General features: G+C 43.1%; 1 protein-coding gene across 1 annotated transcript; it reads right to left on the reverse strand.

Moving 5' to 3' along the window:
* Nucleotides 1–9001: 9001 nt before the first annotated feature.
* Nucleotides 9002–19489, reverse strand: slc22a5 (solute carrier family 22 member 5). Its single transcript, XM_063202271.1, has 10 exons — nucleotides 19097–19489; nucleotides 18391–18494; nucleotides 16107–16261; nucleotides 14432–14603; nucleotides 13335–13461; nucleotides 12815–12915; nucleotides 11903–12117; nucleotides 11158–11340; nucleotides 10461–10596; nucleotides 9002–9092 (listed from the first exon to the last, which is right to left on the reverse strand). Exons 1-10 carry the CDS (start codon nucleotides 19487–19489, stop codon nucleotides 9002–9004), a joined length of 1677 nt encoding a protein of 558 aa, XP_063058341.1.
* Nucleotides 19490–21135: the final 1646 nt, after the last annotated feature.

Consider the following 21135-nt stretch of genomic DNA (forward strand, 5'->3'; position numbering starts at 1 on the left):
AGTGGAGAGGAGAGGAGAGAAGAGGAGAGGAGAGGAGAGAAGAGGAGAGAGGAGATGAGAGAGGAGGAGAGGGGAGGAGAAGAGAGAGGAGAGGAGATGAGAGGAGAAAGGAGGAGGAGTGGAGAGGAGCTCAAGGAGAGGAGAGGAGAGGGAGAGGAGAAGAGAGAAGAGGAGAGTAGATGGGAAAAGAGAGGACAGGAGAGGAGATGGGAAAAGAGAGGAGAGGGGGAGAGGAAAGGAGAGGAGAGGAGAGGAGAGGAGAGGAGAGGAGAAGAGGAGGGGAGGTGAGGGGAGAGTAGTGGAGAGTGTAAGCTCCTTCACAGCCCACTGCTCTCTCTCACACACACACACACACAGGATTCAAACAGTGATCTCACATAAACTACACAGCAGCAGCAATGTGGACTGAGCATCACGGCGGATGCTCAAGACACACAGGATTCAAAACATGGTGTCATATAGACCGCTGAGCACCACGGCGAACAAACCGGTGTGATGGCTTTTGTGATACGAACTGGATTCTCGTGCAAATGTAGGCCTACACACACACACACACACACACACACACACACACACACACACACACACACACACACACACCGGATTCAAACAGTGGTCTCACATAAACCACACAGCACCAATGTGGACAGCAGAGCAGAGGAGAGGAGAGTAGTGGAGAGGAGAGAAGAGGAGAGGAGAGGAGAGAAGGGGAGGGGAGAGGAGAGGAGGAGAGAAGAGGAGAGAGGAGGAGAGGAGAGAAGTGGAGAGGAGAGGTGAGGAGAGGGGAGGAGAAGAGAGGAGAGGAGATGAGAGGAGAAAGGAGGAGTAGAGAGGAGCTCAAGGAGAGGAGAGGAGCTCAAGGAGAGGAGAGGGAGAGGAAGAGGAGATGAGAGGAGATGGGAAAAGAGTATCCTGGTGAACCAGTAGCCTGTAACATGGTGTCATATAGACCGCTGAGCACCACGGCGAACAAACCAGTGTGATGGCTTTTGTGATACGCACTGGATTCTCGTGCAAATGTAGGCCTACATCTACTTGTACGAGGCTACGGCAAGCGATGTGGGACAAAGGTTTGGCAGGAAGCGAATGTCAACGTAAACAGATATTACACACGCTTCGATATGGTCACCAAATATTTTGGGACTGTCATTTCTGTTATGCCTACACCTTGGAATTAAATCAGAGTCTTGTAGTTACACGGGTATATTTGATTTACCTCAACGGTACCCTGTACTCAACTTTACAAACAGTTACCGGGCACATGAGAATCCGGTGCCCATCACAAAAGCTAACACAGAATCACGGCGGATTCTCTATCTCCCCACGGGTTTCACAAACACAGGCTTCACACACATAGGAAACTGGTCTTACCTGAACCCGTGCATCAGGTCCATGCGCCGCTCTTTTCCTCCACTTTGGCGTTGTACATGCTAACGTTACTTTAGCCGGTGCTGTTCATCCAAAGCCCCAAACGTCGCCCCAAACGTCCAAAGCAATTTGGCATTGAATATGAGTAGCCGCGAGGATTTGTGTTTCGTGAGGCTCCTTAGTCCTTAGTAAATTGTTAAATCGTAAAATCCCATGCGGTCTTCCACACATTCTCGCCGGTTGCAAACAAGACACAGGGGAAACAAATATTTTCTGCAGTGTTGTACCACTCACTTTGAAATGATCGGGAAGTTATTCTGACCGGTCACCTGAGTAGCAAACCCTTCAGCTCTGTCGGTCCTCCATTCTTTATCACATATTTTCCCCTTGGAAATCCAACTTTGAGAATGCTCTTAGTTTCGTTATGAAATCCACTTGTAGCAGTCAAAGTGAACAAGCTAGACAACAACACCAACTGGCTGTATTGTGAACTTCAGATTCGCTATGACGTAACTGTCCAGCAAGACTCAACACCAGAAGGAGTCTGCGGCCAGGCTACTCCTCGCCTCACCATTGTATCTTTCAGTGGGCGTTATGCCAAAGCGTCCAGAGTAAAGAAATGATAATCACACGTAGAAAATATTTAAAAAATATCAGGAAATGAGGGCACACCATACATACTTCTATTAAGTGTATAAAACGTTTAATACAATATTACCAGGTTGCATTCACAGAACGAGCAACATGGCGCATGCGCGCAAACTTGTTAACGAGGGATTGCGCAATCCGGGGTGAGGCCAGTTCAGAGTTGGCCCAAATTCAGCGTATTCGGAGCAATTTGACATGAAATGGGCAAATATTACGATTTTGGCCACGGAAATGATTGAAAATGAGTGAAACTGTTTAAATACTGCTCAAATGGTAGTTATGGTGCAGATGCTCGAAAACAATAGCTGTTATTGTTACTATTATTCACATTAACTGCATCTCATCATTCTCATCTGGAGCTGGTGAGCTGGTTTGCCTCTCTTTGAGGCAAACAATTGTGTTTTTTCCCAAATTTAATTACTCTGGTCGAGGTCACGTGCTTAAAATGAATGAAAAATGAACGAAATAACGGTCGAGTGGCTCCCCCAGCTGTAATACGGTTCCCATCGTTCACTTCAGGGAGCCGTTCAAAAGAACCGGCTCGTTCATGAACGACACACCTCTACAAAATATTTTAGGCAGCACCATTGAAACCCTTTCATCCTCCACTTGTCCGTGATCGCCATCAAGCTGCAATAGCCTACCACCTGAAGAACTTAAGTCATTCTCACTGGTTAAATATGCTCTGATACTAACAAGCATTAAACAATTTCTAAGGAAACTACAATACTTAAAAAGTGTTTGATGCAGCACATTATGATGATTTTCATCACTATGATTTTGATATGAAAGTGTGAATGGCTGAAACATTTTAAGAATTTGAACACTCTTGCAACAAGCAGCCCCATCTAAACCAATCTGCTAATCAGTGCCTGGCCTCACCTGAGTAGGGCTGTTATGCCATTATTCAATTACGGGCGTCACCTGCCAAGGGCCTGATGACTCTGGTCACATGGTACTCTTGCACCTGTATATAAATCTGGACTATCAACATTTCAGTTGCTTGCCTGCCTGCTGGCTGGCCTGCATGGCACAGCATAGCACTTGCTTGCCTATACGCTTGCTTACATGCTTGCATACTTTCCTCTTTGTGAAAGCTTGCTGTATGTGGCATCATGGGCGGCGCTATTAAGAGGCTAGGGGAAGCTTAGCTTCCCCAAAGTTGTCATAAGAAATAAACAAAATATATTTTTTAAATCATATTTTTTATATATATTCAGCGATGGAGTGTCGAAGGCACACACAAGGAAACAAAACGAAGGTTTCCTGCTGAAGTGCCTATCCACCTTGTTAGTAGATGCTTCGTTGGCGAAGTCATGCTGCGGCCAACCAATCAGGTGTCAGTTCTACTGGCTTCAACAGAGTCAGGCGGTGAGGCGGTCTCGTTGCTTATGAAATGAAATCTGGAATGTTTAATATCTCGATAAAAATTACCTCTGGAATAAATTGGGATTCCACATTTCATTTTTAGATCATTCGTTTTTTTCCACCATAGGTCACAATGTTGACATTTTCCTCTTTTAGCATTCGTTATTCAACCACACAGTTATCTATCAAATGGATAGCCTATTTGGCGAATCTAAATGGATATTTTGCCTCTATCTTCAAGTAACAGGAACTAACAGGACAGAATAAGGTAGGAAATCCGTTTTTCCCCCTGATGTGCTCGCCGAAGCACTAAGTTTACTAGCCTATTTGGTGGCGATGTTGGTGTCAATGTTATTATCGATGTAGTTGTCTACTTCTTCCGTCTAGCCTCAAAGCGAAGCACCTGTGCTATCCTGTCACCAAGCTAACACCACTTTCAAAAATGCACACCTTTCCTGAATTCATGGTGGGCTGCCAGGGTGGTTTAGTTACCGTAATGTGATGTGTGTAGATTCGCTTGTGTTTGTTGGGCATCTGCGTGTGACTGGAGTGAACAGTGTACAGTGCGAGGCAGCGAGAACAGTGTTCTCTTATTTGTAGAACCTAGTAAGCTAACGTTGCTCCACTAGACAAGCTACATCCAATAGAAATATTAAGCTAGCTACAACCATCTGGGAAATGTAGCGGACTACATTACAAGCTACTTAAACTAGAAATTCAAAATTACAGCACATTCGTATTATTTGGGCTGCAAAACTGACATGACATCTGATATGTCTGTTGGATAGCCCAATATGATATTTTTGGGCACGGTAATACGGTCATCAGCTGGCTTCTTTGCTCTCCTGTCTCCCCTCCGTGTGTGCGCATCTTGCCTCGTCATTAGTTTTGCGAGTTTGATTGCGAGTTTTGATACAGGTCTGATGGAGGTAGAGTGACCTAGCGCATGAAAATGTCAATAGAAACAAAGGTGTGGACAGTCGGGTGTATGATTTGATTGCTCGAGACATTTTTGGGAGATAATAGTCCATGGTCTGGCTGCTGGCAACTAGCCGTCTTCCTCTCCTGCCTTCAGTGTGTGTGTGTGTCGCGTTTGAGAGTTCCATTGGCGCACGAGCATGAAGACCCGTAGTTGCGCATGGAAATGTTCCGTTTTATTTTGTTCATCATTTTGTTTCAACATCATATAATGTCATGCAGATAATATATCAAAAGCCGCGGTTAGGGCCTCGCGTGGCGACTGATTCAGTGCCCCGGGACCCTCCTACCACAACAGTTTCTCCGATGACGTTTACCCCCCCCCCCTTTTTTTTTTTTTGTCTTTTTTTTTTTTTTATTTTTTTAGCTTCCCCAAGAGTCTTGCTGTAGCGCCGCCTATGTGTGGTATCATTTGTGGCATTGTTGCATATAATGTGCCTGCTGCAAATTAGGCATTGCTTTGAGAGCTAGCTTGTAGTGCTGCTTGTTTGCTGTGCTACTTGGTGCAAATTATTTTTTTAAAGACTGACCAATGCTATATTCATCATTGGCTCATCAAGAGATACAGTAAAAAGTCCACCTCGCACACTATCATTGTAACATAGCACTGCGTACTCTGAAATTTTATTCATGCCCACACTTTCAAAGGACCACCGCAAACCATTTTCTCAATACAGCATAGCGCTATAGTATCATGCTCAAGGCACTCCAGTCATGGTGAACGATGGGAGGGTGGGGTGGTAACATGGCCATGGTACCACAGTTATGGAGAATGATGGGTGGGGTGGGAAGTTGCCATGGCCATATTCATGAATACAACTATGACCCAGTATTTGCCTGTCATCACACAGTACAATTCAACTTTTTAACTGAAATATACTGTTATTTTACTTATACTACTGCATAAATATTTTAGAGCACTTTTAGTTTAACAATACTAATACTGTGAACGTTCTGTAGAGTACTGTTATTTAACAGTTCAATTGCTGCTGAAAAAAAGTTATATACTGTGATACTTTAAACAGCAATGAGCTGTATTTGATTTTTGGTGTGAAATAACAGTAGAGTTACAGGTAAATATAATTGCCAGTAACTGCCTTTATTTTGCAGGGAAATTTTCTTAGAGTGTATAATTCATCAATTTACTCTGCACATATGTATAAATAGCATACAACATAGAGATGATACCTGTAGGATTGGATATTCCAAGCACATTTTGACAAAGGTTCAGTACACAATTGATAAGACGGTTAGCACAAGGCAAAAGCCTATTGTATTACATTATTACATTGCATTTGGCTGACTTACAATCGAGGACATATAATCTCAGCCAACATCACTAGCAAATGCAAAGTGCACAGGAAAATATACAGAACAAAAAGTGTAGATGCAAAGACTTGTTAGTTTGTGTTTTATGATTATTATTATGATTATTATTAGTAGTAGTAGTAGTAGTAGTAGTAGTAGTAGAAAAACAGAGTAGGCCTACACACACATACACATCATGTCAGGAGTCTGACCTGGTACTAGGTCAGCTCAAGCATTAGTGTAGTAGATTGTCACGAAAGAGGAAAGTCTTTACTTGCTTCACCAATGACTTTATTGCAACACCGATGACAAATCTCACAATAGTCAACAGGGACACCCACAACCATAAGGCTCTCTTGCTTGATAACAAGTAAAACGTTTTTTTTTTATTCAGAGGAAATCAACAGACACCAGCAAAAGCAGGTATCTAAAAGTATGCACATTCGTGCAGGCTGTATGTAAGATGGAAGGTTACTGACACTGTAAATGTGTTTCATGTAGTTCATATTAATGGATACTGTTAGTATTAACAATGTCTTGGGTGCTTCGTTTGATCATTCAGAGCCAATATAGTCTACCTCTTCGCATGGATGATTGAAGAGGTAAGTAGAGAAAATGATGTCTTGTAGTATAAGCTAACTAGAAAGGTCCTGGATCTTTGAGGCAGGCAGGGGTGCTGCTTGAAATAAAAGTGAAAAGTTAAAGCCCACCTCAGGAACTCTTATTATCTTCGTGACACAACATTCCACAGCACACAGTGCACAAAATGGAATGGCATTTATGGATCAGCGCAAAATGGCATTCCAAGGGAACAGTGCGATGGGATGATACCATGCTCAGCTGAGGGTTCGTCAGGCATGGAGGAGAGCACTAGTGCAACTCCTCCCACCAACATGGCAGGTCGGGGGTCGAACAGGCAGCCTTCAGACTACAAGCCTGACAACCGAACCTCTCACACATGACTTGGGATTTAGCAAGGCAATATAATTAAAGTAGCCTAATAATATATATTCTGGGTTGGGAGATTAGGGCTCCATACTACAAAGTTGGTTCAAGGGTAAACAAGCTTCTTAAGAAAATGAGGGCTCTTCTATTAGATGATTTACCTCTTCACTTAACCTGGTTTACTCCTCAACCAGCCTCTTAATATAGGCCCCATATGGATGTCTGAGACCCAACTCATGCTGGAACCTGGGCACACTATTGCAATCATGCCCATATATGGTATGGGGGTAGTAGTGGAGTACACCACAGCACCCCCCTAAATATTATATTATTACATATATCGAAACTCATTTCTTTCAGTTAGCCCATTCTTTATGCCATTTTAACTCTATTCTGTATTCTGCTGTGTTTACAATCTCTGAGCTTTTTATGTGTCTTCTTTTTGTATTATTGCTTGTCTCTGTACAGTGTCCTTTTGAAAGGCGCTTTTATATAAAATGCATTTTTAATATTATTATTGTCATTATTATTAGTATTATTATTGTTATATTAATATTACATTACACTAACTCACCATTGCCACAGGATGGAGCTGTGGCATATCTGGTACCACCAGGTTCAATCCAGGTCATTCCCTGATTTTTCCTCATTATCTCCCTGTGACCTCTCAGTTCCTCTCATATCTTTACAATTCAATGATTAATTTAAAAAGCCCAATATACTTTGACACAGTTGACACAATGACAATACAATTGTGCGCATGGCCCTGGCAACTGACCTGCCTGTGCCCCCCTGTTGGCGTCCCTGGTTATGTACATAATATGTGCAACTTCAACAACATTGCTGTGATACACCCTTTCTATTGACTGTGCATCAGTGAATTATTGTTCCGTGTTGAATGCTCATCACCAGCTGATTTTATTGTAACAGTGTGATATACTGTATGTTATTAAGTTGCACAATTATCACCATGATGACGTTTTTATTTTCTACTCGCTCCAATACATACATACATAAATAATATGATCGCATGCACACACACACACACACACACACACACACACACACACACACACACACACACACACACACACACACACACACACACACACACACACACACACACTCACGCACACACATACACATGCAGACACAGGCACATGCTCTCACATTCACACGCACACAGACACACACTCACACACGCACACACAGACACTAGGTTTTATATACTATAGAAGAATGAGAACTGTGAAGTCTTTACAATGGATTTCTTTATGATTTTAGTTTCCGTGAAGATCATTCATCAAGTCACCTCTGTCAAAACACGTTAGTTGTAGGCAACAACTTTTGTAGCTTTAAGTCCACCTGCCTGCAACTAAACTATTTTGACTTGATTATGTTAATGCAGTACAATGTTAATTTTACATGATTACATTACATAAATAATACAAATCCTTAGTATATACATAAAAAAACGTACCCAAAGGAGCAGAAAAGAACAATAGGCAGCACATTCAGTACAGAAAGACAGTTCAGTGAAGTGTGCATATTGCTATTAACAGCACACAAATGTTCTCCCTTGGAATTTTTCCAATGTGGAAAATTATATTGGTCCTGTCCTGTTCATTTTACATCAACAAAATTGCTATTCACTCCATAAGAGATGCGTTACTTCTCCTTGAGAGAGAGTTGGTAGCTTTTTTGTTTCTTTGATGTAACCGTTTTTGCTAACAATTCATTTGCAAGTTTCCCTGAAAACCAGGGAGCTACACACAATTGTTTATACAGTGTTATAATTATGAACAACAATAAGATTAAAAACTTTATCTCACTCGATGGACAAACCAGACTGAAGTCCTTTAGGATGAAATCTAGATTATCACCATTTTTTCCTCCAAATGGCCACAAAATCATCAAATTATTATCAATTGGATTTTCATATGCTGGGCATCATGGGACACAGGAACGATTTGAGCATGGTTGTGTGTTACAGTCAGACAGATGTTTTCAATAAATGTATCATTGAAAACATAGTTTGGCTACAAAAATATAAATATATCTATAAATTTTGTGTGTCAGGGTCTCTCAGCACTTGACATTTGAAAAAAGTGAGGGGGGGCTTAGGACAACCTCTTGCGATGTCACACTGAGTGAGAAGCAATTTTATAGAGTGAGGAATCCGCACACTTAAAATGTAGGATGACGTTTTGAAGAAGACAACAGTCTAAACGCCATTCTATCCTGCCATGGAGGAAAATAACAGTTTTACGGTAAGTGCATGGACTCCTCACTATAAAAGTACAGTCAGCCTTTGTCCTGCACCTTTTCCTGGGGTGTGCACAATCTTCACCTTCAACACTGAGCGAGAGGGACAGAGGTGCAGTCATTAGAATTTAGCCTCGTTCAGAACCGTCGACTTGTGTAGCTCTCCGGCTTCCAGGCCTTCTTCTGTCATCTCCGCATGTGTGCAGCAGGGCCTGGTGACAAAGTGGGCATTAAAACAGTATACAGAGTAAACACTGCCGTGCTAATTCAACACTACAGGAGAGCAGAACCAACTAGGAGAGAGTTCAATTTGACTCGGGAAGTGATGAATTAATTGATACTACAAAATGTAATGTTGTAGTCTTATTAATACAGTTGCAAGCCACAGTAACAGGTAGTAGCCATGGCAGGGAATAACACAGGAAGGAGGAAGGGAGGAAAGCAGGTAATAACACTGTATAGCCTTATTGATAAGCACCAGGGGTGGATTTCTCGAAGCCAAAGTTGCTTACTACATTAGCTGCTTTGTTGTTTTCAATTGGCAACTACCAAAGTTGCTCACAGGCTAACAACTTCTCTTTTGAGAAATGCACCCCAGGCTAGTAGTGAAATCAGCGCGAGCAACAGCACAGTATTAACAAGCAACATGTTAGTAGGCACCGGAGTAGCAAAGCAAGCATTAACAGACAGTACACATGTGATATGTTTTTGTTTTACTGCTTATCTGTGTCAGATGCTCAGCAGTTCTTTGTCTCTAGATGGTCTCTAGAGGCGTGGCCACAGGCTCTCATCCACACCTTGACATGCAACGCCTTTTGTCGGCAGGGGAGGGGATGGTGGTCTAAAGAGATGCATGACTCCCAGTGTTTCTTTCTTTATGTCAACCAAAAACGGATGACACTCCTCAGTTGCAGAGCAAAATGTCTTTCAAGCTCCTAAAATAAGTCCAGTTGTCCATAACTCTCTGGACAAGAACCTAGCAGTGCATGCATGGGTGCAGATGAAGTTGGATGGGAGGAACATGACATGCCCAAAGAACATGAAGTGATCCCAGCCCCACTCTCCTACCAAGCACACACACACACACACACACATGCATGCACGCCATCACAAACACACACACACACATACACACACAGACACACACACACACACACACACACACACACACACACACACACACACACACACACACACACACACACACACACACACACACACACACACACACACACACAGACACACACACAGCCAAAAGCATGTCAGATCTGCACCCCCTGAGCGTACAGTATGGCCTATAGATGTTTTTTGTTTTGTTTATCAACACAGTGTTGTGAGGAGGGGCAAGACACTGGCAGCCAACCATGCAAGCTTATTTTTTGACCGACAGCGGTTTCCAACAATCAGAGGTTGAGTTGTGCGCAGCTAGTTTCACGCAGTCAGGAGAAAACAAAAACTTAGAACCCATGCATAGAAAAACAGCAGCTAGCAGCAGCAGCTAGCAGCAGCAGCATCAGCAGCATACAACAGGCTAGGTTAGGCTAGGCAAGGTGTGGTATCAGGGTGGGAGAGCCTCTTACCCCCTGCATCTCTGCATCTGTTCCACGGTCTCGGGCAGCTCTCTGCCAAACGTCTCAGGTAGGAAGATGTTGACCAGCGAAGAGCCCAGCGTCAAACTCCCAATCAGGATGTAGGGCAGGAAGGGGTTAATGATGCCTGTGGCAAACAGAGATAAACACGAGCAATAAGAGATTACAGCCTCCTGGCCAATAAGAGATGCACGTGGTGTTGTGTGTTTAGCACCACCCACAGGCGACCCAAAACATTGATCGCGGACAGACAGACAGACAGACAGACAGGCAGACAGGCAGACAGACAGACAGACAGGCAGACAGACAGACAGACAGACAGGCAGACAAGGTCACTGTATCCAGCTGGCCCGACCCCATTCCAGGAGGCCAGGTCAAAAGAGCGAAGTGTTAGACATTATCTGCTGAATTTGTGTACGATTGTTAATTTAGTCTTTCAGATAGGTGGACAATATAGATGAAGATATGAAGTGTGGTGAATTCTGGGGCATATTCTAGCTTGTGTTTTTCAATGTGCATTTTCCATGTCAGATTCATAACAGATAAATGAATGAATACTATGATCTCTCATTGTCAGACGCCATCATTTTCTCAAAGAGATCGGTACAGTGCCTGTTTCTCAGTTGTTGAAAAGAATGCATTCCACTAAATCCCGCTCAATTACATGAAAGGCAGAGGGGCATCTTACCCAGGTTAATGATGTACGGTGCGGTGATGCTGCCGACGCGTGCCGCCGAGGAGCACAGGCCCATGCCCACGTTCCTCAGCACGGTGGGGTACATCTCGGCAGTGTAGGCATACACCACAGTGAAGGCCATGGTGAAGCCAAACTTGCCAATCATCTCCAGAGCGATGGCCAGCCAGCGCAGGTCTGAGGAGGGAAGCGAGGAGAAGAGGGCAAAGAAAATGGCAGGAGAGAGAGAGAGAGAGAGAGAGCGAGAGAGAGAGAGAGAGAGAGAGAGAGAGAGAGAGAGAGAGAGAGAGAGAGCGAGAGAGAGAGAGAGAGAAAGCAAAAGAGAGAGGATGCATAAGAGGATAAGGGCTGAGCCATTTCAAAATGTTCTTTTGACTCAAAATGGTCATCTAAACACCATTAAAAAACAGAAAAAAAAGAATCCACAAAGCACACTTCAAAAAGTTAAAATAGCTGTAGTATACTGGCTAAATAATAATTGACCCTTCTTAAAATGCTGAATGTTTAGGCCATATCATCTGGGCAACTGAATCAGTCGACAACGAAGCATCTCTGATGCAGGTAACAATCAGTTGTCTGGACCCACTGGTCAAGTGGGTCAATTAAGACGGGTTTAATTAAGCACAATCGCCCAACATTCCCACACACACTTGCCCCAAGACCATTGAAAACCATTTACATAGCCTACTCTACGTCCGTATTTTTATTTACCATTGAAGACAAAGTGAAAAGTTCTTACTCTCGGGAATGAGTGGGATCAGTAGGAGGAAGCCTCCCCCCATGACGAGGTAGGTCATGAGGAGAGGTCTCCTGGGACATTTCTTCAGGAGGACAGTGGAGACGATGTAGCCAGGCACCTCTGCAAGAGCCGACAGGAAGCAGTTGAGGTACGGATCGCCACTCAGGTTGGATGTGTTCAGAGACAGCCCATAGTAGCCCATGTTCGTGGCCAGCCTGGAGAGGAGAGGAGAGGAGAGGAGAGAAGAGAAGAGAAGAGGAGAGAGGCGGAAAAGGCTTAAAACTTAATAACATATCAAAGTTGGAGCAGGCTTCCTCCAAACAGAATTTCTCCTCTTTCAGGGTGCTGACCATAGTACAGTGTACAGTAACTGAAAAATAAGGATAGGTCACACCATGCATCAACTGTTTTACATTTACTACACAGACATATGTTGGTGTTCTGGTGTTGGGGTCATGACTAACCCTTATCCAAACCCAAACCCAAATCCAAACTCTAACCCGAATGTATTACTTTTTTTCCAGGAAGTACAAGTTCAGTATGTAACACAGATTTCTAAGTGACAATTTTATGGAAGAAAAGTAAGACATCCTCCGAGCTCCTGCTCTTCACTCTCTGGTGCATCCTGGGAGAGGACCGAGTTCAAAGTCAGAAGGAGAGTCACCGGAGAATCTCAGATGTGAAAGATTATTTTATTCATTTACCTTTTACTTCATTAGTGATCTCTAAAACATAACCTTTAGGTCAATAGTAGTTTGAACTAAAACCAGGAAATAGTATTTAAATTTATTTTTAGCAGGAAATAGTATTTGTAGCTGTTGTTAAAATTAACCATTAAGGAGATTGAGCTTCTTGACTTGTATGACTTGAGATATACAAATATTATTATTATTTAAGATGGAATGAACTTACCACAACATCAGGCACATAAAGGAAATGGACCTCACTTTGCCATTGCTCAAGAGGTCCCACAAAGTATAAGTCTTCACGTCAGCAGTTGGATCTTGTTCAACCTGTAAAGTACAATGTACGTGGTTATCTAAGAACTCCACATCATGATTCAAGATTCAAGATTCATTTGTTAGTTCTGAAGGAAATTTGTCTTGGACACTCACAAAGGTGCCACATAACACCAAACAAAATACAATGCTAACAGTACAGACTTATCATTCAGTCATAGAGGTAATGTCACCGTGTTAGGACCAATAATAATGTTCTTGAATGAAGTGGGAAATGGGAAACGATTCAGGATCATTCTAAGGACCAAGCAGTGGTAGCAATGATTATCGCAAATGCAACGTCAAAAGTATGGGTCCATACTAGGGATGTGATCCTGTGTGGATATTTGTGAAAATAAAATAAGGGCATTTTCACAACCACGACAGCTATAAAAGGCGTGAAAAGTGGTGGAACTTAAGAAGTGAACTCAAACCTTTTCCTCTTTGAAAATGACGTTTGGGGCAGGGACATTGTTTTTCCGTGCAATGAAGCGCACAATCTCCTCAGCCTCCTCCACCCTCCCCCGGGACAGCAGCCACCGCGGAGACTCAGGGATAAACCTGCACAGCAAAAGGACTTTTATACATTCTTTATACAGTATATGCATCCCCCCAACTGGCCAAATGCTGGAGAAAATTAAGTTTGGCTGGTCGAAAAGCAAACTTACTACACTATAACACATTACAAGCCAGTTAAACATAAAAAAGTAAGTTGCTCTTCATCCATAAGTTTGTAAGTTAACTCAACTCCAGGATGAACTCAACTCAAGGCTTTCTCAAGTTGAGTTAACTTACAAACTTTAGCCAGCAGCTTACTTTTTGTGTTTAACTGGCTGCAATGATTTACAGTGTAGCTACTACTTTGACTGGTCGTGAGTGCATGTCTAGTTCGCAAGATGTGACATCGCCCTGGTTATACTATGTATGTTTGTAATAAACACATTTGTAACACATTTGTAATTAATCACATAATATTTGTGTGTGTGTGTGTGTGTGTGTGTGTGTGTGTGTGTGTGTGTGTGTGTGTGTGTGTGTGTGTGTGTGTGTGTGTGTGTGTGTGTGTGTGTGTGTGTGTCTGTGTCTGTGTGTCTGTGTGTCTGTGTGTGTCTGTGTGTGTCTGTGTGTCTGTGTCTGTGTCTGTGTGTCTGTGTCAATCGTGAGACAGGACCAATGGGTGATATAGCTTTACGTAAAGAAGAGAGATATCCTCCGCGTTCCTGCACTTCACAATCTGGTGCATCACGGGAAAGGACTAGTAGATGCAGGGAAATCTAGAAGTCACCGGAGCATCTTCAGATGTGGCAGTTTACTTATTTTATTGTGCAAGTGCCAAGACTAACGTTTTGACATTCTCACGTCTTCTTATTGACTGAAGAAGACGTGAGAACGTGGAAATATTAGTCTTGGCACTTAAAATACTTCCACATCTGAAGATGCTCCGGTGACTCCTTTCTTTCAATACGTAAGCTTTACTCTGCAAAATCTTTTTTTGTCTCGGGAGCAATATGCGAAGATGTGAAGGAGGACGTACCACCAGAAGGGTATGTAGATGACCATGATGCCAGAGATGATCTGCAGTAGAGGCCTCCAGTCCCTCATGGCGTAGGCGAAGCCGGGCAGCATCATGTAGCCAATGCAGTAGTGGAGGAAGACTCCCAGAGTGGTGTAGAACACGCGCAACGACTTACTCAACAACTCCGTGCCTGTAACAAGGACGAACGGTTTAGTAGTAGTGTGTGTGTGTGTGTGTGTGTGTGTGTGTGTGTGTGTGTGTGTGTGTGTGTGTGTGTGTGTGTGTGTGTGTGTGTGTGTGTGTGTGTGTGTGTGTGTGTGTGTGTGTGCGTGTGTCTGTGTATGCGTGCGCGGCCTGTAACTGATCGCCGTAGAGGGAGACTAGACTGAGTGCCACTCTGCGTTATTCCACTTCAACATGCAGGGCCGCCCGGGCCCCTGAATCACCCACCAACACCTCCGAAATTGTTGTATGTTTTTGCATGAATTCCGTCTCTCTTTTTCTGACTGTCTGACTGATATTGATTTTTGCAGTAACTACAGGTATTAGATTTTACTCCTCCTCAAGTTTATCAATCAGAATGTCTGAGGGTGTGGTGGTGGAGCGTGCACTGTTCCACACATAGGAAGCTTGCCTGTGAGGACCCATGTTGGAATCCGGCCTAGGTCATTTCCCCGTTTCTCGCTCCATTAATTTCCTGTCCCACTCCTCACTGAGGTTTCCACATTAAAAGCGCACTACTTCATGCTACTTCATACAGAGGAGCCCGCTGCCTGGCGCCATGCTGGCCGGTTCCCTCTTTGCTGAAATGTCTTGACTACATCATAACAACATTGCTACGACATTACCGACAATCTTAACCCCTTTTTGCACAGAGCCAGGGCCGCGGACAGCTTTGGCTGGGGCCAGGACAAAGTCATCTGAAAGGGCCCCCCAACCAATATGTTCAATGTAATGAGGGCCCAATTTTGGGGGCCATATCTCCCAGGGCAGGGACAACTGAAACCTGGTAAACCAGAAAGCCTATGTCCTTGAGCTGGCCTAGCCCCAGGGCAGAATCTTGACATGATGTTTAGTTTATTTTAGTTTAGTCTAATTTTAGTTTAGTCTGAGTTGTGTGTGTGCGTGTGTGTATGTGTTTGTGTGTGTGCTGTGTGTGTACTCTTTATTAATAATAATTTAAAAAAAACGAACCCCTCTTTGAAAGTGAAAGAAAGTGAAAGCCCATTGGGAAACTCCAACTCCCATTGTCATTGTGACACAGCACTCCACAGCACACAAGTGAACACTGCACACTGCACACAATGAAATTGCATTTATGCCTCACCCGTGCAAGGGGGCAGCCCTCAGTGGCGCCCCATGGGGAGCAGTGCGGTGGGACGGTACCATGCTCAGGGTACCTCAGTCATGGAGGAGGATGGGGGAGAGCACTGGTTGATTACTCCCCCAACCAACCTGGCGGGTCGGGAGTCGAACCAGCAACCTCTGGGATGCAAGTCTGACGCCCTAACCACTCACCCATGACTGCCCTTTGCAACTGCACTTGTTGTTCTGTATATTTCCTGTGCACTTTGTATTTGCTTGTGATGTTGGCTTGATTATATCCTCTTTTGAAAGTCGCTTTGGTTATAAAGCGTCTGCCAAATGCAATGTAATGTAATGTAATGTCTTGTGAACACTTGAAAACACTTACCCAAGACAAACGTGGTGATGAAAAGCGAGACTTGTGAGCCGCCCACCACCAGGTAGATGAGGCAGAAGACCAGCCAGGACGGGGAGAAGGACTGAGCCAGGATACTAATAACCTGCAGCGCCATCGCCCCAAACACCACCTTCTTCCTCCCAAACCTGAAGACCAAGGATGGAAAGGAGGGAAAATAGAGTAGAGTAGAGTAGATATACAGTATATCACAAAAGTGAATACACACCTCTCAGTTTTGCAGATTTGTGAGTATATCTTTTCATAGGAAAGCATTACAGAAATTTCACTTTGACACAATGATTAGTGACCTTTTAACAACTTATTTAGCCACTTAAATTTCTTGTTCACTCAGAAAAAAACATAATACAGCCATTAATGTTTGAACATGTACTCACAAAAGTGAGTACACCCCAGATTAAAATCCGGTAGAGAAGGGGCTGTGTTGGCTCGAATCGTCTCGAAATGAAACGAAATGAAAAGGGATGAAAATGGAGGTCATCAGTGTGCGTTTCAACCTTTCTTTGCATTGAACTTTTACATTTTGAGTCTGCATCTGGCTTAAATAGATTGGTGTGAGATTTGAATGCAATCCTATGGAGAATATCATGATCTGCTTCAGTAGTCACAGTGCATGTTGACATGCATGTTTCTTTTAGGTGTATTTCAGATTACCAATGTTGACAGCATCCATGCATCCCCAAACCATGTCAGTCCCACTACCATGCTTGGCTATTGAGAGGATACACTTTTTTTTTTGTAAAACTCACTTGTTTACCACCACACATGCTTGACACCATCTAAAGCAAATTTGTTTATCTTGGTCTCAAGAGAGATGAACAGACCAAGGATATGGATCTCTGGAACCATGTCGTGTGATCTGAAGAGACCAAGATAAACAAATTTGCTTTAGATGGTGTCAAGCATGTGTGGTGGTAAACAAATGAGTTTTACAAAAAAAAGTGTATCCTCTCAATAGCCAAGCATGGTAGTGGGACTGACATGGTTTGGGGATGCATGGATGCTGTCAACATTGGTAATCTGAAATACACCTAAAAGAAACATGCATGTCAACATGCACTGTGACTACTGAAGCAGATCATGATATTCTCCATAGGATTGCATTCAAATCTCACACCAATCTATTTAAGGCAGATGCAGACTCAAAAAGTTCAATGCAAAGAAAGGTTGAAACGCACACTGATGACCTCCCTTTTCATCCCTTCTCTACCGGATTTTCATCTGGGGTGTACTCACTTTTGTGAGTACATGTTCAAACATTAATGGCTGTATTTTGTTTTTTTCTGAGTGAACAAGAAATTTAAGCGGTTAAATATGTTGTTAAAAGGTCACTAATCATTGTGTCAAAGTGAAATTTCTGTAATGCTTTCCTATGAAAAGATATACTCACAAATCTGCAAAAACTGTGAGGGGTGTATTCACTTTCGTGATATATTGTATAATACAATAAAATAAAAATCCCATTCAAGCACACTGCTTGCTTGATGGCCATTGCTCCATTGCTCGACTGGTTAGCCTCGTACTGCAGATGGGGACCCTATTCACTTGCTGAAAATGCTTAACTAGATCATAACTACATCATTGCTATGACATTACAGAGAGCCATAGTGCTGCGTTAACGGGTTAAACAGTGGCTTCAAGCACTACTACTGTAGCTCTGGTGCCTCGCTTTGGATCAGTTGTTTAAGGCTTCATAGCATAAATCTGGAGATCTGGGTTCAAGTTAACAAACAGAGGTCATTCGTGATCATTGAACACCTTCCCCGACTCTTTTCCCTTCTCTGTTACTATGCTGTCCATATAATGATGATTTCAACAAATAGTAAAGCATTCCACTCTGACTGTCAGACTGCAAGTACAAGTTAGAAGTTTCTCCCTTCCTGGCTGCATACATGTGTTGTGCAGTATCTGTATTCGAACAGCAGAGGGTGCCATTGGCACACCAGCATTGGGTTACTGATGGAGTCAAACAAGTCAGCGAAGGAGGACCGGTAATGATCAATAATAAAAGGATAGGGCATTTATGAGGTGCCTTATCCCATGTCATCTACACCTGAGGTGCTCTTGGAGAATTGCTCACATTGCTCTAGGGCCGTTAACTAATACTCTGTACCTTCTGTAAATTAGTAACGGGAAGTCACTTTTGATCAAATCGTCTGCCAATATAATATAATAAATATAAGAATATAATATAATAAAGTAATATAGTGTGATGGATAAGGTTAAAGGTATATGGTGCTCTTGAAAAGGTATTTACCTGTCTGATATTGTACCAGAGATAAGGGATCCGATCATAAAGCCAATGAACAACATGGAGGAGGCCATGGGGGTTTTCCATTGGTTATCACAAACCATATCCCACTGGGAGAGAGAAGACATGACATTGGATGAGGAATAATATGCACATGCGTTTCATTACAACATCACTGCTTTGAAAGTTAGGAAATTTATGAACATGCTGACAGGGTCAAAACATGTGATGCATGCTTCCATAAGCTACAAAAGGAAATGTTCATATTCACACCACAACAATTTTCTGTATGCAACCAGTTCACATCAGCCTAGGTACTAACTCACTGTAATTAAAAAAAATGTTTTTGACGTGTTGCAGAAGAAGTACTGCTGTCAAGTTGAGTGAACTCATTACTCATCACAACCATCACAACAAAGGTAATAAAAGGGACTGTACATCAACTTCCACTTGGAAAATATGCAAAAGCCCATGGAGAATTCAAAATAATCCTTCAACTTCATTTTAAATCAGGCTGGCGATTTCCACTTGCATGCATACACACTGTTAGCTCAACTTCACTAAGTCAAAACAACAAGATGACTTGATTGAGTTAAGTTGATTCAACAAATGTATTTACAATACACATTTGTTATGAATAACATCTTGCATGTATGTTCACATGATTGGGCTTATCATACGTCACAAGGTAAACATGAGGATTCACCCATACCTCAGTAACAATGGTGGACTGGAAGATGTCCTTGCTGTAGGTCCATCCGTCCACACAGCTCTCCTGCTCGATGCTCGTGACGTTGAGAACATACCCCGGCTCCAGCCCCTGGTCCGAGTAGTTCCGCACCACGTCCAGCCTGTACCTGTGGCACATGCTCCTCTCCTCCTGCCCGTCCACCACCTCTATGGGGATGATGGCTACCTTCCATGCCTCGGTCAGGTTCACGTCATCGGGAACGCTGCAGTGGTGGGGCGGCGTGGCCCCCACAAAGACGAAGTAGAGCCCCGACCAGCCCGTGGAGACGCAGAGGCCGTTGAGGAGGAGGAAGGTGAGGATGAAGAAGCGGCCTCTCTGGCCCAAGAAGGCTGTGTCGTCGTCATAGTCCCCCATCACACTGACTGGGTCCGAGCCAGGAGGAGTCCCTGGAGGGGACATGGTGGAGGTGGGAGAAGAGAGAGAAGAAGAAAGGAGGAGGAGGAGGAGGAAGAGAGGAAGAGGAGGAGGAGAGGAAGAGGAAGAGTCACAGCTGAAAGATCACTCAGAATGGGCCGACACACTCACACACACAATGACCTCCTGACGTAGCGTGAAAGCATGTCGCACAGTACGAGACCCTTTTCTTGAGGAGGAAAAAAAAGAGCCTTCAAAGATCCAAGCTGCTGATGTCCTCCACATTGTATAACATTGACATTGCTACAAATTAAGGTGTACAATAGTCGCACCAGATGAAAAGGAGAGTCACATTCATCACTCTGCGCATGCTGAGGTCTCAAGTTGTGTTTGGAGCAGCCCTTTTTCCCCCAACTAATCTTAACGTTTCCACAACCCCCCTCCCTTTCCAACACGTCTAACATAACTCTCTCGCTCAGCATGCACCCCCAACAAAGACCCAAAGGAATTACACGTGACTAAACTGTGAATGGCTTTAGACTTAGAATTAAAATCCAGAGTTGGTGGAAAAACAGGAACAGCAATTGAGGGTGAGGGGTGAGAGCAGGCAGGATGGTTAACTGGAACTGGCAGACGGTTGGGGAAAGACAACCACAGTAGCAGATGCAGTAATACCCAAGTAATAATAATGTTAAAGCTGCAAACTTTAAAAGCAAACAATATTATTTGCTGAGTATTGTGTTGTATTTAAATCACCCAAAGGTGAATTTTAAATCTGAAAAGTTCAATATTAGTTATGCATTAGAGTGATGAAGTAACGGAAAACATATGTGTACAAAATTGTGACTTAATTTATGCAGATATATAGCTAATAAAGTCACATTCACAAAACCTATCCTGCATTTACACAAGTAACATAACAAATGTTGACTTACTTGTTCTTCACCTGTGAGGCGTCCTTCAGAGGTCAGTGGCTTTTAAAGCTCCTGCTCTTGAAGTTGAAATTTGAACTCTGACAAAGATCTGCGCCTCTTGGCTTTTATTCAAGGAGGTTCATCATTAATTTCATTAATTGCTGACGAGATTGTTTCTCCTGACTAATGATCAAGAGGAAGGCTATGCTTCAGTTGAGTGGACAACAAGCCCCTGTGACAGTGCAGGTCTTACAAAGCAATTAATCACCAACTATTTAAGCAAATAGCCTAGTGTATCAACAAGGAGGGTCATACTTCCAGTGGATCAGTGTATCAACAAGAAGAGTCAATGTTACTTCCAGTGGGTCTTTTAGACTGTTGACATTCTTATCTTCTTACAGTAGAAAAGCTCATTTAAAATAAGTAATGTTTCTGAGGACAGTGTCTTGAGATAAACCGACTTTCCATGATAGCTTAAAATATCTAGAGCTCACCTGTCCATCTGCAGATCACAAGAAGCTCCCTAGTTTTGCTCCCTCTCTTTCTGAATTTATAAAAATGTAATGGACTACCCTCTGTGACAAGTGTGAGTAAAGAAGGGCCACCACCCCCTCAAAATCATTTAAACCACAACCCAACCCATAACATTTTTATATATATAAAAAAACATGGATGACGGAGCACACAAGGTTATAAACAATTCGGAACCTCTAATTGAGATGCAGATAGCCT

This window comes from Engraulis encrasicolus, chromosome 7, assembly GCF_034702125.1.
Source record: "Engraulis encrasicolus isolate BLACKSEA-1 chromosome 7, IST_EnEncr_1.0, whole genome shotgun sequence".
NCBI classification, from domain to species: Eukaryota; Metazoa; Chordata; class Actinopteri; order Clupeiformes; family Engraulidae; genus Engraulis; species Engraulis encrasicolus.

Coding starts and splice junctions, on each gene's coding strand:
- slc22a5 (XM_063202271.1), bottom strand. CDS start 19,489: ATGGGGGACTATGACGACGACACAGCCTTCTTGGGCCAGAGAGGCCGC. Junction 14,604..16,106: donor CATCACCACGTTTGTCTTGG/GTAAGTGTTTTC, acceptor TCCTTGTTACAG/GCACGGAGTTGTTGAGTAAG. Junction 10,597..11,157: donor ACCGTACATCATTAACCTGG/GTAAGATGCCCC, acceptor TGTTTGCCACAG/GCATCATTAACCCCTTCCTG.